General features: G+C 40.9%; 1 protein-coding gene across 5 annotated transcripts in view; it reads right to left on the bottom strand.

The window, feature by feature from the left end:
• The window catches only part of RNF123 (ring finger protein 123), a 112,520-nt gene that overhangs the window by 39,345 nt on the left and 52,645 nt on the right, over positions 1-20,530 (bottom strand). For all 5 annotated transcript variants that reach the window (XM_074283276.1, XM_074283280.1, XM_074283278.1 and 2 more), the window contains 7 exons: positions 13,967-14,068; positions 10,909-11,015; positions 9,907-10,099; positions 7,456-7,601; positions 6,759-6,842; positions 3,833-3,940; positions 2,407-2,584 (listed from right to left, as the gene is read on the bottom strand). In XM_074283276.1, the coding sequence (XP_074139377.1) occupies positions 2,407-2,584; positions 3,833-3,940; positions 6,759-6,842; positions 7,456-7,601; positions 9,907-10,099; positions 10,909-11,015; positions 13,967-14,068 (918 nt within the window). The remainder of the gene's footprint in view (positions 1-2,406; positions 2,585-3,832; positions 3,941-6,758; positions 6,843-7,455; positions 7,602-9,906; positions 10,100-10,908; positions 11,016-13,966; positions 14,069-20,530) is intronic.

The raw sequence follows: 20,530 nt of genomic DNA, 5'->3' as shown, positions 1-20,530 counted from the left end.
GTCACTAAAATCAAAGTCTCCCAGCTCCTATTCAGTCTTGAGCTTTTTCTATTATAGAAGTGATTTCTTCCCTTTGCTGGGATAGATAAGAACCAGATGTGTTTTCTTTTCAATGCTGGGAAATGGTATTTGGGGCTCAGTATATTTCACATATGAAAAAGGATCTGCCTTCTCAATAGCCTATGGCACATTTCAGGAAAAGAAACAACATGAGTGGGGTGGGAAAGGAGCAGGGGGAGGAGCTTTTCTGTGCTGCTCTCTTCCTTTGGTCTTCAAGAAGAACTACTACTCTCTGAGATCTCCTATGAAGCCAAAATTTAACGTCAAGAAATTGAGGGGCTTTTCCCATATAAGGTAAAGGACCACAGCAGCAGCAGGCTAAGCCAGGCTAGTATTCTCTGACTACTTGCATGTACACACTTCTAGCTGTTCAAAGAATTGAGCAACTTACTGATTAGGGCTATGAGAAACCTAAGAGGCTGGGTCAGGGTTGTCAGCCTTTTCTAAGAGGACCCAAGGCCAGAGGCAGGTGTAGTTCACACAAGAGGCAAGAAAGATCATTACATAAAATATTTGCATGTACTTTACATATTTCTCCAGACAATACAGCCTGGCTCAGGTTCAATAAATCAGGTTAAAAAATATTTAACTTGAAGTTCATCCTCTAAATATTTATCTTATCTTATATCCAATCACATTAGCCCATCTTCCCTAACCCAGAAATGCTTAGAAGCCCCAGCAAAGATTAGGATGGAGTAGAGCGTGGCAAACGCTGCATGGAAACAAGTTTAGAACCACATTTCCATCCATTGCTGGGAGCCCTAAATTGGCAAATCAGAGGGGATGAGAGCAATGAGGGGAAAACCACCCAGAAATCAAACCTAAAAAGGCCAAGTCTGGAAGAGCCATGTAAGAGCGACTTGTTCCAAAGCAGCTTCAAATGCCAGGAGAAACAGACAAGCAGACTACTGAAGGCAATCACAGACTCATCTCAGGTTCTGTCCCAAGCAGTTAGAGCATTTTGCTCTTTCGTGATGTCGTGACTTCTGATTTTTTAATTAAAGGTATCTGGTCACAATTCTCAGCATGAAGCTTCCCCTTCACCCTAAGGACTTCCTAGAGAATCAGAAATTTTATACAGGCTCTCTTCTTTCAAAACCTTAATTCTGGCAGATCACAGGTATCTCTCCCCCTCTCAGGGATCCTGGATGCGGGCTTCAACAAGGATGTCCTAGCTGTGTCTGTCAGGAATAAGTGCCTTCCCCACTTTAAGAGACCTTTAAGGAGCAAGCCTGAAATGCACACTTCTGTAAAACCTGTTATCTTCTGAAGGTAAGTCTGTACCTAGATAATGCCAAGATCTCAACTGAAAAGCTTGTATCTACAGAATGTTTATAACCCAAACCAATAGCTCTCCCTCCTGCCCCCAAACCAGTACAACTTTAACTACAGCAAAAGCCATAAATCAGTTGTCTCCCTCTTTTATGCTTTCCCATACCCCTGGATATTTTCCAGTGTGTTATATCATTTCAATCTGCATTTATGTCCTTTGGTCTCCCAAATGGGGCCCAAAGCCAGCCTTTCTTGGGCTACATCTTGCTGACTTATTTTGTAAAGAGAAACATTCCCTTTCCTACCAAGCCAGCTATAAATCAAACTGCAAATGTTTCCTCAGGGAATAAGGCCAGGTTACTTTCCCATGCATCCTATACCTCTCCTTTCCATTCTGTCCTCAACTTTTCTTAAGTCCAGGAGACTGCTGATCCATAACCACTTCCCAGTAGGGGCAAGGTAACATGGTGACCAATGACAATGGCTTTGGCTTTCCTTTCCAGGAGGCTGAAAAAGCTGACCTTTCTAGTGCTCATGGTTAGGGAAACCGAACCGATGTTGGTGACTCACTGAGGAAGCTCCAGGAGCTAACCCACTCCTCTCCTGGGAAAAGTCTTGTCCCCACTTCCAAATTTCTACTATCCCCAAAGCTTCAGCCTCACTGGCTACTCCCAGGAAACTGCAAATCTAAGGGAATGTTGTTTGGAATCAGCCCTATTACTGCAGATGTTAGTTTGGTTGCAACAGGCAGTCCCTAGGGAAAGGTCCAGTTTGCATTCTGCTCATTTGCAATTGTTTGTATGCCACTGGGAGAGTCTGAAAGCTTTTTTTTCCTGTGTATACTCCATCTCCTACTGAGAGCTCACAAGTGCAAAGCAGTATCCTGTTAGAGCAAACATTCTGAGAAGACAGGGGCTGCACCTTCCTTGTTAGATAAGGGCCTCTATGGGATGGGATTGTGTTCTATTTTACAGAGTTCTAAAGAAAAAACAGGCAAATGACTATAGGAAATTATTTTTCTCATCCCTAGTGAAGGATCTCTCCTCCCTTATTCTAAACTTGAGCTTCACTTACCTGGCAGCTCCTCCATGCTATTGACAGGGCTGAAGTAATTTTTGAGGGCGCTGTAGCTGTTCATGGCGACACTTAGATAGAACTCAGGCATAAAGGCAAACAGGGAGCCTGTGCGGTCGCCATGTTCTATGGTGCGGGTACAAACCCGGAGGAGCCAGTAAATATCTTGCATTTTCTCCTGAGAGGAGGAGAAGATAAAAAAGAGTCTAGACCACATGCAATTCCCAGCAATAGCACAGAAGGGCCCAAGCCTACCATATCCCAAAGGTCAAAGCACTGAGATAGGAAGGTAGAGAGGGTGGCCTCTTGAGTGTGTTAAGTTTGAATATCTTGGGGATTTGGTGAGAAAAATCTAACACCCCAAGACACCCGGACAGCTTGAAGAAAGAGTGCATCTGGGTTCTAGCCTTTGGTCAAATGCCACATAGGACTCTGGGAGGATGGCTTTGGGTTGGAATAATATCTATATCCGAACAACAAAGAGACTTCCATACTTTGGCTATTCCAAAATACCCAAAAAGCTGCCAAGGATGTTTTCTGTTTGTCATATTTAATCAGCATCCAATGACCTAGATAGACCAGATACTCTGAGTTTTAGTTTTAGCTTTGGTTTAGGCAGGGGGGGGTGAAGGAGAGTTGAGGAGGAGGACAAGAACAGTATCACACTTGGTTGAAAGACAATAATAAAAATAACAGTGATAACTGAGATTATCATGGTGACTTAAAGTTTGCAAAGTTTTACATACGTAACCTTCACCGGTGAGATAAGGAATAGCACCAGATTTGGGGTCCGAGGACCCGGGCACAGAGAACAGCACATTGGAGAGGACGACCTGAGTTTAAATTCTTCCTAAGATACTGACTAGATTGGGCAAGTTACTTAACCTCTGCCTGTCTCAGTTTCCTCATCCATAAAATGGGATAATAACAGTACTTTCTCTTCAAAGGTTATAGTATGGATCCAATGGGATAATATTTGTAAAGCACAGTACCTGGCATATAGTAGGCACTAAATAAGTGCTAGCTACTGTTAGCTACTATTTGAATCCTGGTTCTGCTAATTATCTATGTGATCTTGGGCAAGTCTCTCAGGATCCCAGCTTCCCTATCTACAAAAATAGAGGATTAAACAAAATGACCTCTAAGGTGCCCTCTAGGTCCAAATCCTATGATTCTGTGATTGCTATTTTTATAGGATCATCCTTCCAGAATTCTACAAAGCTCTACCTCCTTCAACTCAGTTTCACATGTAAGTTAACTGGGTAAGACCATGATCTTAGGTGACAAAGGTGGAGCAAAGAAAAGGTTCTTGCTTAATTCAGCCACAAGATATCAGATAGGTATTCAAGAAATTTAAGGCATCAGTGGTTTGAGGGGACAAAGGGACCATTCTGATTCAAATTAAGCCCCAACCAAAAACCCTCACCTTAGAGTAGATGGTGACATTGATCCAGGCAAGACGACGACTCAAATGATTCAGCTTCTCAGAGAAAACCTTCTGACTTTTCATCAATTCTTCCTGAATGTCTTTCCTCTGTGGATGTTTCCATGAAAGGAGTCAGTAAGGAATCCCTTTTCCCTACCTGTATCACACCCACAGGTTCTTCTGATACCCTATGACATACCTGGGATGAACAATTACTCATAACCCTGTTCAGCTTAATAAGGAAAGAGAAGTTCCCCATTATCCATCCTCCCTTCCCACCTGAGGAATCAATGGCAGCCTCATCCCAGAGAGACTGGAGTGACAAACAATGGCACAAAACAGCTCAGGCTTTCATGAAAGTTCTAAGTGACACATTAGCACAGAGCACCAAGAGGACCAAAAACTGGGTACTGCTCTGCAATCTGTAGGAAGCTCACTTTTGGCTCAATACAAAAATGACTTATACATACTACTAGATGCTTAATAAATCTTGTTGAATGATCAGAACTTTCTAAAAGCAGGACAGGCTGTCTTACTTATTAAACATCTATTGTGTGCCTAGTACTATGCAGAGTACTGAAGATATAAAGAAGAGTCAAAGACAATTCCTGCTCTTGAAGAGATCAGAGTCTGATGGGAAAGACAACATGAAAAGAACCATGGAAGAAACCACTGACAGATCCCAAGGAAATACTAAAAAGGGAAAGGGACCTGTATGTGCCAAAATGTTTGTGGTAGCCCTTTTTGTAGTGGCTAGAAACTGGAAAATGAATAGATGTCCATCAATTGGAGAATGGTTGGGTAAATTATGGTATTTAAATGTTATGGAATATTATTGTTCTGTAAGAAATGACCAACTGGAGGAATACAGAGAGGCCTGGAGAGACTTACATGAACTGATGCTGAGTGAAACGAGCAGAACTAGGAGATCATTATACACTTCAACAATGATACTGTATGAGGATGTATTCTGATGGAAGTGGATATCTTCAACATAGAGAAGATCTAATCCAGTTCCAATTGATCAATGATGGACAGACTCAACTACACCCAGAGAAGGAATACTGGGAAATGTGTGTAAACTGCTTGAATTTTTTGTTTTTCTTCCCAAGTTATTTTTACCTTCTGAATCCAATTCTTCCTTTGCAACAACAACAACAACAACAACAAAATTCAGTTCTGCACATATATATTGTATCTAGGATATACTATAACTTATTTAATATGTATGGGAATGCCTGCCATCTAGGGGAGGGGGTGGAGGGAAGGAGGGGAAAATTCGGAACAGAAGGGAGTACAAGGGATAATGTTGTAAAAAAAAAAAAAATTACCTATGTACATGTACTGTCAAAAAAAATGTTATAATTATAAAATTAATAAAAAAAATAACTAAATAAATAAAAAATACTTTACAAACAAAAAAAGAAAAAGAAAAAGAAACCACTGACAGAGCAAAGGCACTAGAATTAGGAGAGCGTGGGAAAAGCTTTTTCTAAGAAGATGGGATTTTAACTGGGATTGAAAGAAGTCAGGGAGGCCAGGAGGTGATGCTGAGGAGGAAGAGCATTCTAGATGTGGGGAAGAGCCAGAAAAATGCTACCGGACAGATGGAGAAACCTCAGAAGGCCATTGTGACTGGATCAAAGAAGACAAAGTGGGTATGGGGGTGTATGTAAAGTGGGAGAAGACCGCAAAGGGTTTGGGAGGGGCCATTATGAAGGGCTATGAACATCAAACAAGATTTTCTGTTTGGTTCTGAAAGTAACAGAGAACCACTGGAGTTCATCAAGCGAAGGAATAGAAAGCTCAGGCAGTGGCTGAGTCATGGTTAGGATATTCTAGATGGGGTTCCTACTGAGGTACATCTGAGGTTCCTTCCAGTTCTGAGATTCTGTCATTCTATGTGGTGCTGAACAGCTGTACCAGCCTGGCCATTCCTACAAACTTCAATTAAAAGAATTCAGGAGACACTAAATGATCCTACTCAGGCTCAGTCTCCCCACAAGTAGTTTTAGGTGTTCAGTAAGAAAAAGTACCTACCAGCCTCTCTTTTGTAAGCCCAACAGCACTTAATATTTGTTTACTAAACATGGGACTCCACCCAAATACAACTTTTCCATAGTGAGGGAAAGTGAATATTATCTTTTTGGCTGTTTCAGACCAAGAGTCCTAGGGCCAAGCTTCCCTAAAGGAAAGCAAACTTGCTCTACACAACATGTCTATATACTTAAGGGTGGGGTAGGGGGGATATATAAGTAGGTGGGGGAAGAGCAGAGTGACAGAGGAATTTCGATCCCTAGTGTTTGGAACTCTGATGACTCAGCAAGTGATGGGCACTTTCCTTTCAGATTCATAATTGATGCTCTCATCATAAACAGCAGAACAGCAGCCAGCTCTACGAAGCACTGCTGTGTATATGAGTTCCCAGACCCACCCATTAGCACTTAGCTGAACTGAGAGGACTTCCCTAACAAGGTGGGGGTAGGGGCTAATACAGCATCTTGTCGCTCAGAAACCTTGATTGCCGGCGGCAGCAGCAGCCTGGGCCCTACAGCTAATGAGCTAATTTAGCCCAGGCACAAGCCCAGGGAAAATGCCAAACACCAGAAGTCCAGTAAGTCTTGAGCCCCTGCCTAATAATAAAAAATATGCAAGAGTTTACATGTATCTGGAGAACTAAGGCTGTATATCTGAAAAGGGAGAAGAGAATGGCGTCAATTTTCTTGAAACAGAACATGATGCAAAGCTGTGCCTTCAGGATGGGAAATTAGCACTGTTCCTTTTTTTATAGTCCCTCACTCTGGATGGGGCTACAATTTTAAGATGTTGCATGAAGCTAAAAGGACTTCCTGGACCCAAAGGGACTGACCTTCAATGGGTCCTATTCACTACCCCAGCTCTGAGGCTCAAAAGATACTTTTCTTACCCACTTTGGACACCGATTGAGCTTCTCCTCTGTGTCTTTTAAGGCCAAGGCATACTCATTCACATCATCAGAAACACCCACCATCTAGAATCAAATCAACACAGGGAAACAACTGATACATCTGCTCTGTCCAGGTAACCCCTGGTCACACTAAGTGCAGAACAATTCTCTTCATGAACAAATCCTTCTCAATCCTGCCCTTTAATTCTCTCCCTTATAGGCTGAAGGATGAACATTCCACATTAGGTACAATTTGGGGGAAGAAAAGAGAAAAATTCCTGACAGTCTCACCATACATGTCCACACAGATACCTCTAGGACCAACCCAAAGAAAAAGATATAGACTTAGGCTTTAAGGGGCCTCAGCAAAGTTCATCTGTCCTTCTTCGGAACCCACTACTTACATAGTTCTGTCTCACCCCACCACCAGGGAAACTCTTAAAAGATCCTTCCACTCCTCAATTTGTCTCCCTCTGTTTCCTAAATAAGCTACAAGAGCCTACAGATATTCCCAGGACACCCATGGACTAGGATATCCAACTCTGCAGCACCAAGACTGGATTCCAGGAATGGACAAGGATCTCTAGCTCAGCCCACCAGGGAGTTGTTTATGGTCAAGAACCTACCTCCCATTAAGCTCTGCCAAGGGGCCCAGGTCAAAACTTTGGTGGGTCAGCAAAAGTCAATCCCTGCTCACCTTGCCCAGCTGCTGGTGAACACTCAGGTTGTACATCATGATGACCCCATCCAGGATCTCTAGTAGGGAGTTCTCCGTAAGGGGTTGGTCTGGCTCCTCTGGGGGCCTCCCCAACAATAGGCCTTCATTTCCATTGCTCCCTTCAACTGCACAAGGAAGAGAGGGGTAGGACAATAATCAGTCTTCCTCATCCTCCATCCCTTAAGGATTGGAGCAATAAGGCTTCTCCAGTCAATAATTACCTTCTTTCAATGGCTGCCTTGGGTCTAATATTAGGTGCCCTGGCCACACAACGAGAACAGAACCCCCCCAAAAAACATACTGCAATACAACCGAGGAGAGGTCGAGGGCCCTCAAATCAAGTGGTTTGGGACCACAAGCAGGGCCACCCAAACAACACAGATGAAATGACTGAGCCCATTCTAATATGAGTAGGCCTGGATGTCTATGGTAAGGAGCATTATCTGAATGAAGTCTAATGCTCTCTTGCCTGCCTTAGAACAGTGACTCATAGCCCTTCACACCTCCCGAATAAAATTAAATTCAATTAAGTAAACATGAAACATCTCACACTTGACTTAACAAAATAGGCCTGGAAAACCAATAGAAGTCAACAGTTTAATTTAACAGCCAAATAAACTAATGCAAGCTTAATCTGCATTAAGAGAGACAAGGTCCAGACCAGAGGAATTAATAGTCCTGCTACACTCTGCTCTGATCAGATTATATCTGGGCACCATGTTTTGGTGGAGTACATCCACAGGAGGCCTGCCATGAAGGATGAACCTGAAGCTGGGAATACTTAGCCTGGGAAGGACAAGACTGAGTTGCTGGAGGAGGGGAGAGGTGATATATAATCACAATTTGAAAGATTGTGATTTTTAGAACAAACTGTTTTAATCTCTTTGTCCACTGAAGGATATGATATATAACTGCTGAAAGACCAATAGAAGGAAAAACCACTTCACAATGAAAACTGTTCCCAAATGGAGAGCAGCAAATTCATTGTCACTGGACACCTTCATGGGGAGGGGAAATTACTCTTCATAGAGTTTGGAAAATAGGGTTTCTGAATCTTCTTTCAATTTGTTAGATCCCTATAAGGTCCTACAAGGAACATCAGGGAAAGCCCAAAGTACAAATACTTTCACAAGGTCAGATCTTGGACAAAAGCAGTGGGGAGAGCTATTTTTAAAGCATCAATTTCCTCATTTCATCTCCTCACTCCTGAAGGTGCTCTTCCCAAACCCACATACAGCTATTAGTGGTCACCCAACCCCAGGGCAGGGCTGGGTCAGGGTCTGAGGGGACAGAATATCTTCCTGAGGTCTGTCTGGGCATTGATCCAGGCCGTTAAGGAAGAGTCTCCTAATGACCTGCAGTTCCTTTTGGAGTCCTTGGCTCCTCACTCTGACAGAATACAAATGTCAGAGGAAGCAACATCACTTCTAGGATTCCGGGGCTTAACCAAAAGAGTAGGGACTTGCTACAGGGACAGACTCACCAATAGCATGGGAAGAAGAGAGGCCCAAAAAGCTAATGATCAACCTGATCATCCCCATAAGGGATGATAAGACAATTAGCAGGCTTCCAAGGTCATATTTCCTGAAATGTGGACAACAGAACGCTTCATTCCAGAGGAAGAAGCCAGGTTTTAGTGAAAGGATCAAGATTCTTGGGAGACTAGTTCTATCAAATCCCAAATTCCTTTAGGACAGGAAAGATAATCACAGTGGGATTTGTTACTGTGGGTAAAGAGGCACCTTCCTCATTAATGACCTTTTCTATTATACAGTTTTTATCCACTTTTCATCTTTTTCCTCTCTGGTCCTTCCCCCACACAGTTTCCAAAAGAATCTTTCTAATATATAAGTTCAAATACATCATTCCCCTACTTAAAAATCTTCTGTGCATTCCTACTGACTATAGGATAATAAATAATAAATAAATTATTTAGTCTGGTATATAAGATCCTTTGGTTCCAACTAATGTTTGTGGTCTTAATTCATTCTCCTGTCCTTCAAGAATTCTCCATTTCAGAAAACCAGACTACTCACTAATTCCACAAAATTATCATACTATTTCCTATCTCTATAGCTTTCATGAAAGTACTCAGAACCAACGACTTCCTAACCTCCATCTGCTAAAATCCTACTCTCCCTTCAAAGTTCAAGTGCCACCTCCTCTTTGAGGTGGCATTTGATCCCCACAAGTGAAAATGACTCTTTATTCTTGAAATTTCCTTCAAGCACTTTCTCTCCTTTGCTCTAATATTAGACCTATTCTTGCAGAACAGGACCAATAGATTACAAGCTCATTTAGAGCATGAACTGTCTCATTTTTCAATTTCATATCCCCAGGCCTAAGTAATTGGCAGACTCTTTTTAAAAAAAAGTTTGCTGAATCTTGCTGATTTGAATTATCACAGCAACCCCAATCTCCATCACATACTATCCTCCTCTGTTCTCTGTTCCACATTCAGCGTTCGGATTTTCACTTTTTCCATGGTGCCCAGGGGCCTCCGAGGGTTCATGAGGCTCACAGCTGCTGTGCTGAGGAAGCGGTTGGCCCGACTCAATGTTGGGGAGCTGAGCCAACTGGGCCTGGCCAGGGCCCCTCCAATAGCTAGAGCAGCCACAGGGCGCTGAGAAAGAAAAAAGATACCAATCACACTGAGACCCTTCCAATAACCCCCTCACCAAAAAATAAAACAAACCACTAAACTAAAAACTCTAAACAAAATTTGGTTAAGATGCTCTAGTTAGTGAGATAACTGTAGTGAGGTTAGGATTAGAAAGAGAATTCAACCAGAAGAAAGTAAGCATTTTCCAAATCTTGCAGATCCTATGAGATACAGCCTTGGACAAATCATCTCTCTGAGCCTCATTTTTCATTTTTGTATTGAAGGCAAGGATCGTGTGAACTTTAGACCACCTCTAGCACTAAATACAGTACTTTGTACACAACAAGGATTTAATAAGTGCTTGTTCAATGAATAGCCCAACCTGCATATCTAATAGAATATTAAGAACATAAAATAATGGCTAGAGATGTGTTTTAGAAACTATTAAACTTTGTATAAATATAAGGTAATACTATTATTCCCTGGGAAATAAATGGGATAGAATGAAGATAGGACTATTTTCCCAAAGGAAGACAACCATATAAATTCTGTTTTCATGAGAATCTTGAAGAAACTCCACAGGCCTGAGCCCAGAGAAAAGGAAAAATTCAGAAAAGATACTTTGCACCTCAAAAAGGAATGGGAGTAAGGTCATCTCAATGAGAGCTACTGTATGTGTAGACCCCCATTCTGGGAGTCTAACCTGGATGGTCTGAAAGAAGTCTTCCCAGAGATGACCTAAGTCATCTACAGTAGAATACTTTGGGGTAAACCCAGGAAGACCTAAGAGGTCCAAAGAGAAGGCAAGAAAAAGTTTTAGGAAGGGTCACCTGTGCAGTTGATGTAGCTGATTCATCATCTTCATCAAGGTCATCCATGGTAATGGCTTGTAGCTCTGAGGGGTCAATCAAGATATTTGCTTTCGATGCCAGGTCATCTGGGAGAAAAGAAATGGGCACAGGGTCAGTCTCAGCATTTGGGTTGGCAGGCAACAAAACCTGACACTTTGTTCCTGCGTACGTGGCGCTCTGAAAGAGTTGTCCAAGTCCCCAAAAGGCAAGGCAGCCAAGCCAGGGAGAGGTTTGAGGTTAAAGCCCTAAGTGTTGCCGTTTCCTCTGTGCCCAGCAGTCAAGAAAAAAGGGCCACATTTAAAAGGCACCAAGTGATTAAAAATACTTCTGTTGTGCCTCTTTAATGGCCTCATCTTGTATTATGAGTACTGCATAAAAGCTGCAGCTGTCCACGTTTGTGTGTTATTCTCAAGAGATCACAGGCTTTGCCAGAGCAATGAGAGTCTTCTCTAAACTCTACCTCTCCCAGCTGAGCAATTTGATTCAAAGCATTTATAAAGCACTTCCTGTGCGCTTTGCACTAATCTAGGTACAGAATATAAACACACACAAACACAAAAATAGTCCCTCCATTCTGGGGGATAGGGTAGGGACAAAGACAACAATGTTTATATAAATAAGTAAATATGTGAAAAGACTTGAACATAGTAGTTATCAAGTGCCTAAGTAGAAGTAGAAAGAACAAAGGATTAGGCATAAAGAAAGCCTGGGGCTGATCTCAAACTTTTGGGCCTCCATTTTGCCCTGGGTTCCTGGTCTATGAGAGCCCAAGGACAGAGGGAGAGCCCATTGGTCCAGTAATCCTCAGCTCCCCAGGCACTGCCCACTCAATTTGTGCCTATTTGTTGACCTGGACTGCTCTGCTTGCCTCCCAAGGCTGTTGAAAAGACCTAATGAGGTAACATATTCAAGGGCTTTAAAAAAGAATTAAAAGCCCGTACAAATGTACAGTATCATCGATACAGTGAAACTTCAATCAGGAAACACATCCCATTCCCAATCTGTAGCTAAATGAGGTTCTCTGGCTCCCTCTGCTGAAAAAGGGCCTGCACAACACAGACCAAGCATGAAAAGTGCTCTGGGAATTGACCAGGATGAGACAATTCAAGGAATGTAGATGCATGGAGGAAACCAGGGGTCATGAAGCTAGCATGCCCACACGCACCTTTCAGAGATAAGAGTGACCCGGCTCTGGATTTTGTCCTCTCAGGCTCCCCTTACTTAGGTCCACTATAAGCTTGCATGTGAGGCCTGATCTAAAAGCCCAGGAAGGCTTCCCCTGCACAAATAACCTCTTCTTTTTCTGAAGCTGCAGCACTGGAATTGTAACAAACAAGGTTCCCTCCTAGAAGCTAAATTCAACCAATTTATCCCTTAAGGATCACAGGCCCCTCCAGATTTGAGGCTCTGCCTCCTTCCAAGGACCTTCCTCACCATGCCCAAGACCAGGATAACAAAGCTAAAAGAGACATCAGAGGTCATCTAATCCAATGTCTGTCTGAACAGAAATCTCTTTTATAGCATTTTCCAAAAGTGGTCATACAGATGCTGTCTGAAGACTGCTAGTGATAGGGAATTCACATCTTAAAAACAGAGAAAATTGAACTTTTGGACAGTTTTTATTAGGGAGTTTTTCCTTACTAATCATGTTCTCCCTAAACCTCCTCCAGGTTAAACATCCTCTGCTTTTTTAATCAATCCTCCCATGGCTCTGAATACCCTTTTATCAACATCCTTCTTCAGTGTGGGGCCCTGAATAGTGATTCTACATGATACTACAGCCCAGGGCTGGACACCATCTGGACTTCAGACATCATGCCTCTTAAACACAATGTCAGATAGTTTTTCTGCCTGCCAGGTTACACCACTGACACATTTTGAGGTCACAGCCACTAAATCCTTAAGTCCTTTTAATTGAATTGTTATCAAACCATGAACCTTAAACCTGTACAAGTGGGCATTTTAACCCAATTGCAAAACTTTCTACTTATTATCATGAAATTTCACATTTTTCTATTCTGAGAACTGTGCTGGCTTGCTGAAATCTTTTTAGGTTTTCACTCAATCAGGTAACACTGGTTATCCTTCTCAATTTATTAACTTTGATGCATAATTTCTGTTTTAGAAAGATCTAAGAAGGCATGGAGATGGGAGGAAACATCCGGTCCACCATCTTATTGTTCACAGGACCCATAAGTCCTTTTCCAATTTAATGGCACTCCCAAATTTGATAAACATGCTTGTTATGCCTTCATCCAGGTGAATGGAATAACAAAATTCACAACTTGGGAATCTATCTTTTTGTTGCCATGGATTCCTTCATCATCTCTTTTTGGGGTGATCCACCAAATCTACCTAAAAGCCAGGATATCTTTTCTATATGTCTCCAGTTTGTGCATAAGCATGACAGACTATGCCCAAAATTCTCCCCCCCCCTTTTTTAAAAATGGTAAACATAATTAAGCTTTAATTTTTACAATATCTTATTTCAATTCTGAAATCATCCTACAAATATTTCACTACATTAACATCAACCTGGTGATAATTTAATAAAGGAATGGATATGTATTTTGTAAAAATAAGTTTGATATATTTAAGATTCCCAAAAATGACAGCAGTATATCTGATTCCCCAAAGGTCACATGTCTTGAATCTTTACACATATCCAAAGCAATAAAAAAAAGTTGTTTTATAGGAAAAACAAAATAAAAACAAAAACCTCACAATTCTTACAAACTTAAATACTATCTAAATCTACAATCTGGTATAGGAAACAATATGAAATCATTAATATCAGTGCTAATAACTGGTGTTATACTAAAAGACACAATTTCCAGTTAGGAATTAGGTATACCTGAATTTCAGTAAAGGATTTAACAATATCTATAGGATTCACCTGATCCACAAAGTAATAATGTCAAAAACAGGAAATAAGTTTGTTCTGGAATGACTAATTCTTGATGAATCTGAGGAATGAACACTAGCTCCTGCGGGCTCTGCCTGCTCAAATATGCCCAGTCAGGCCTCACAAGCTTACCTTTGAGGGTTTTCTTAAGATGAGACAGGAGGCCTCCCAGTCGCTGCAGGTCAAAATAATCTACCTTCCCATTATAGAAGAGTTGTGGGGGAACGTAGGCTTCTGCAGAGAGAAAGAGAGAGAGAGAACTTGTCATGAGAGCATCTGAATATATACTTCCTCAAGTGTAACACAGATTGATTCTGAAAGTCATCCTAATATTTGGGTTTTTAGCTTTACACAGAATAGATCTAATTCCAGAACTGACTCCTCAGCTCTCTATTGGTTTTCTGATTAAGGGAGACAATATAGAATAGCTCAAAGAATGCTAGATCTGGTATTAGAAGACCTGGGTTCCAAAGATCCCAACTTTTGGGATAAGAATTCATTATTTGACAAAAACTGCTGGGAAAATTGGAAATTAGTATGGCAGAAACTAGGCATGGACCCACACTTAACACCACATACTAAAATAAGATCAAAATGGGTCCATAATTTAGGCATAAAGAATGAGATCATAAATAAATTAGAGGAACATAGGATAGTTTACCTCTCAGACTTGTGGAGGAGGAAGGAATTTGTGACCAAAGAAGAACTAGAGATCATTATTGATCACAAAATAGAAAATTTTGATTACATCAAATTAAGAAGCTTTTGTACAAACAAAACTAATGCAAACAAGATTAGAAGGGAAATAACAAAGTGGAAAAACATTTTTACAGTTAAAGGTTCTGATAAAGGCCTCATCTCTAAAATATACAGAGAATTGACTTTAATTTATAAGAAATCAAGCCATTCTCCAATTGATAAATGGTCAAAGGATATGAACAGACAATTTTCAGATGATGAAATTTAAACTATTTCCACTCATATGAAAGAGTGTTCCAAATCACTATTGATCAGAGAAATGCAAATTAAGACAACTCTGAGATACCACTACACACCTGTCAGATTGGCTAAGATGACAGGAACAAATAATGATGAATGTTGGAGGGGATGTGGGAAAATTGGGACACTGATGCATTGTTGGTGGAGTTGTGAAAGAATCCAACCATTCTGGAGAGCAATCTGGAATTATGCCCAAAAAGTTATCAAACTGTGCATACCCTTTGATCCAGCAGTGCTACTACTGGGCTTATATCCCAAGGATATAAAGAAGGGAAAGGGACCTGTATATGCCAAAATGTTTGTGGCAGCCCTTTTTGTAGTGGCTAGAAACTGGAAAATGAATGGATGCCCATCAATTGGAGAATGGTTGGGTAAATTATGGTATTTAAATGTTATGGAATATTATTGTTCTGTAAGAAATGACCAACAGGAGGAATACAGAGAGGCTTGGAGAGACTTACATCTGAGTGAAATGCGCAGAACTAGAAGATCATTATACACTTCAACAACAATACTGTATGAGGATGTATTCTGATGGAAGAGGATATCTTCAACATAGAGAAGATCTAATCCAGTTCCAAATGATCAATGACGGACAGAATCAACTACACCCAGAGAAGGAACACTGGGAAATGTGTGTAAACTGCTTGAATTTTTTGTTTTTCTTCCTAAGTTATTTTTACCTTCTGAATCCAATTCTTCCTTTGCAACAACAACAACAACAACAACAAAATTTGGTTCTGCACATATATATTGTATCTAGGATATACTATAACTTATTTAATATGTATGGGAATGCCTGCCATCTAGGGGAGGGGGTGAAGGGAAGGAGGGGAAAATTCGGAACAGAGGGGAGTACAAGGGATAATGTTGTAAAAAATTACCTATGCATATGTACTGTCAAAAAATCTTATAATTATAAAATTAATTAAAAAAAAAAAAAAAAAAAAGACGACCCGGGTTCAAATCCTAGTATTGCCATGTACAACTACTGTGTGCCTTTCAGCAAGTCACCTAAATTTTCCATGCCCCAGTTTTCCCATCAGCAAAATGGGAAAGGTGATCTCTTTGAGCTCTAAAGTTATGTCATCCTTATCACCTGATGGGGAATAAAGGAGTCACTGAAACCATCAATCAGCAGGCATTTATAAAGTGCCTATTATGTGCTAGACATTGTGCTAGGGAATATATACATACAAACAATGTAACAATCCAGATTCTCAAGTGTCTTACATTCTAATGGGAGACAACACACACACACACACACACGTGTACATATATGCACATGTATGTGTTTGCATACACACACAAACACATAAAGTCCTGATGTTGACAAAAAGTATATGAAGCCTTTACAAAATAAATAGGAAGAGAATAAACATAAAGAAATACAAGCTAATAAATACCAGTTAGTTTAGAGAGCTAAGACATCAGCTGTTGGGGATATCAACCAGGAAAGGCTTCCTGTGAAAGGTGGCACTTGATCTCCACCTTGAAGGAAAGGAAGGATTCTATGGGCATAGAGAACATCCACTATAAAAGCATGGAGATGACAGATAGAGGGCTGGGTTTAAAGAACAGAGAGGACATTTTTGGATGGACTGAAGAATGTAGAAAGAGGAGTGATGTCCACTGAGGCTGAAAGACAAGTTGGGGCCAAGTTATGAAGGGCTTTAAAGGTTAAATAGAGGGTTTTGATTTTATCCTAGAAGCCACAGGGAATCACTAGAGTTGACTGAAGTGGTTAGATTAGAAGTAAAATGCTTTAGCAGCAGTGTGTAATATATTGGACTAAAATGGAGAGAAACTTGATGCAGGAAGAACAGAAGAATTAGGAGACCACTGCAATATTCTAAAGAGAGAGAGGATGATGGCTGGAACCAAGGTGGTGGTTGTGTGAACAAAGAGAATGGATCCAATGCAAGAGAGGTTAAGGAAGAAGAAAAGAGAATACACACACACACACACACACACACACACACACACACACACACACACACAAGATGAGAAAGAGTGAGGAGTCAATGAAAATACCAAAGTTATGAGCATGGGTGATTGAAAAAATGGTGGTATTTTTGATTAAAAATAGTGGTAAGAAGGGCAGGTTTTGGGGAAAAGACAAGAAGTTCAGTTTTGAACATGCCGGGTTTGAAATTTCTGTCTGTTATAGGCCAGATCTCTGCACTTGAAACAAAGGATTCTTACAAGGTGTTAAGTCAGTGGAATTGATAGAAACAATGGTTATCTAATTTAGCACAGTGCTTAACAGTTCTCTAGTTCAGTAAATGCACTCGGACAAACTAGGGAAGACAGAAAAGTGGTGGCGGTCCTCATCCGTCGCTTCTCCACTGAAACCAAGATCTGGAAGGCCTCCAGAAAAACTAACAAAGCCCCAAGTGAAGGAGACAGTACAGGATTTGGACTTTAACTCTTGGCTACTCGTGTGATGATTACTGAACTGAAATGAAATCTGCCTCCAGAGACCCCAAGAAAAACCTCAACAGAGAATGTTACATTTAAAAGAGGATATTACATCTGTCTTCGTTCTTCCTGAATTCTCAGTAGCCTTTGATACTCCCCCTGGATACTCTCTTTAGGTTTTCTCAGGACACTGCTTTTCTGTTTCTCCTCCTACTTCACTGACTACTCCTTCTCTGTTCCTTTTATTGGATCCTCTTCCACATCATACTCCCAAAGCACAGGTATACCTCAAGGTTCTGTCCTGGATTCTCTACTCTTCTACACTTGCTTATCTTCTCAGATCCCACAGATTTAATGAGCATCTGTATGCTGATGATTCTCATATCTACTTTTACGTGTATCCCAATCTCTTCACTAACCTCCAATATTGCATCTCTAACTATGTTGCATATCTTCAACCATATGTCCAATGGACATTCTAAACTCAGTATATCCAAAATAGAACTCTTTTTCTCTCTGATACCTCTGCTCTACCTTCCCTATTATTATAGAAGGTAATATCACCTCTCCAGTCCCCTGAACTCTTGGTTTCTCACTATCTCTTTGTCCCCATTTCCAATCTGTTGCCAAGGTCTGTTGATTTCAGCTCTGTAATATCTCTCAAATATATCCCCTCTCTCCTCTGTTCCTGAGACCACGCTGATGCAGGCCTTCATCATTTCACATTTGAACTAATGCAGTAGGCTATAAATGGGTCTGCTTGCCTCAAGTCTCTTCCAACCCTGCACTTTTACTCAATAAGCTCCAGTGGCTTTCTATTGTCTCCAGACACAAATACAAAATGCTATTTGGCGTTCAAAGCCTGCATAACTTAGCTCCTATTTCTTTAATCCAGTGACCCTGACCTAGCTGCTCCACAAACAAGACACTCCATTTCTTGGCTTGAGCTATTTTTTCTGGCTGTCTCCTATACCTGGAATGTTTTCCTTCCTCTGCTCTGACTACTGAACCCTCTGACTTTTAAATCGCAACTAAAATTCCACCTTCTATAGGACACCTTCCCCTACCCCACGTAATTCTGGGATCTTCCCTCTGTTAATTATGTACTACTTAGTCCATATGTAGCTTGTTTGCATATTGTCTCTCCCACTTGACTTAAAAGTTCCTAGAAGAGAGGTTGCCTTTTGTTTCTTTTTGCATTCCTAGCATTTAATTCAGTGTCAGGCCACTAGTAGCCTCTTAATATTGGCAGGATAACAGATTTAGAACTGGAAGGTTCCTAAAAGGCCAATCTAGTTCAATTGCCTTATTTTATGGGTAAAGAAGCTAAGGCACAGAGAGATTACATAACTTGTAGAGAGTTACCCATCTAGTAATTGTCAGGAAGGATCTGAACCCACTTGATTCCAAGTCCTACATTCTATTCCCTTCCAGCAGCAGATTACTCTGAAGTAACACTGCTCCCTAGGAAAGGGGTACAGTCTGGCTTTGATTTTACCTACATGTAAAAAGCATTTAATTTGCACAATCATTGACTGAAGTAAGTACTGCTACCAAAGTCCTTCATTCTTGAGGAAGTTCATACTTTTAACATTTTCCTTGTCACACAAAAAGTTGTTATTAATGCCTTCTCTGGTTCCTGTCTTAGTGCGTAATTTCCATAAATAAAATACCCAGTTGTTTTGTTTAAATGTCAGGAATGGGAAAACGAGAGCTAGGCCAACGTGTCTCATAGGCAGTCAGTGACACTGAACTATTAGCTCAGGAAGAAGACTCCTGACTAAGATCCTAAGATCACAGATCTTACTTGAAGATACCTCAGAAGACATCTAAACCAACCCTTCACTTTACAGATGAGGAAACCAAAGTCAGGAGAGGGTAAAGAATCAAAATCAAAAGTGTCAGAGACAGGATTTGAACCCAGGCCCTCTGGTTCTGGAGCCAGCTCTGCCTCCCTGATGTCATCCACATAGAGTTAATTAACTTCACCAGAGCTGAGGAAGTCATCAGAAGAAAGGACAGAGAAAAGGGAAGAGATCCAGGAAGGAACCTTTGGGAAAACCTAGAGTTAGAGGAAATGTTATATCTGATGAGACTGAGGCAGAGTGGTCAGAAAGACAGGAACTCCATGACAATCCAGAGAAGAGTATTCAGGGACAGAAAAAGGTTAACGAGGTTAAATGTGGCAGAGAAGTCACGAACAAGGACTGAGAAAAAACCACCAGGCTTGGCAATTAAAAATCAGTGATAATTTGAGAGAGAGCAGTTTCAGGTAAGTGATGAGATCAGGAAGCAAACTGCAAAGTGCTGAGCAGCATGTGAAACAAAAAAGGAGGCAATGAATGCAGGCAATTTTTTTGCTTTTCCAAGGAATTTAGCTGAGAAAAGGAAAGGAGATATAGGATGATAATTTGAAGCAATGATACAATTTAATCAAAGTTTTTTAAACATCCCGGGATACCTGTTCCGAAGGTGGGAGGAAAAGAATCAGCTAGGGACAGATATGAAAGAAAAAAAAAGGAAGAGGGAGGAGAAGAGGAGAGAGACAGAAATGGGGGAAATCTTACGGAGAAGACAGGAAAGGATGTGATTGAGGGCATATATAAAGGGCTTCGTCCTAAAAAGAAGAAGAGCCTTCTGATAATCAGATGCTTAAGGAAAGAAGGAGAACATTAAAAACAAGAAGGCGTTTTAAAAGAAGTTGGGAGAGTGCACAATTAGGTGGCACAGTGGATATAACACCAATCCTCAAGTCAGGAGAACCTGATATTTGACCCTTACTAGCTGTGTGACCCCAGGAAAGTTATTAATGTGATTGCCTCAGGGAAGAAGTTCTCAGTAAATGGACTCAATATTCTCAGTAAATTATGGGGTAACATCCTCAGTGAAGAAAAAAGGTGGAGGAAGAAGGATGAAAAAAAGGAAGATTTGGAGTAGTTTCTGTGGGGAGTAAGATAGGAGATTAATTAGGGAAAATAAAAAGACTACCTGAAGTGATATAACATTCACAGTATATCTAGTCAGCAAGGATGTGTGACTTCCTTCAGTTCCTTTCAGGAGCATATGAGTAAAAGTGGAAGGAGATAGATGGGGTAGGAATAAGTCAGTTTAGGGTGACTAAAAACCCCAAAAGTATATTTATGTGTTTGCGGCATCTGGAGAATCCAACCAGAAGTAAACTGTAGAAACTGTAGAAGTAAACTGAAGAAAGCAAAGCAGATTAGAAATAAATAAGAAGCTGGCATCCCAGGAGGGCTCTCAGGTCTCTCTTATTAG

This window comes from Sminthopsis crassicaudata, chromosome 1 (genome assembly GCF_048593235.1).
Source record: "Sminthopsis crassicaudata isolate SCR6 chromosome 1, ASM4859323v1, whole genome shotgun sequence".
NCBI lineage: Eukaryota > Metazoa > Chordata > Mammalia > Dasyuromorphia > Dasyuridae > Sminthopsis > Sminthopsis crassicaudata.
The sequence above is the reverse complement of the archived record's forward strand: the minus strand, read 5'-3'. Positions and strand labels throughout refer to the sequence as shown.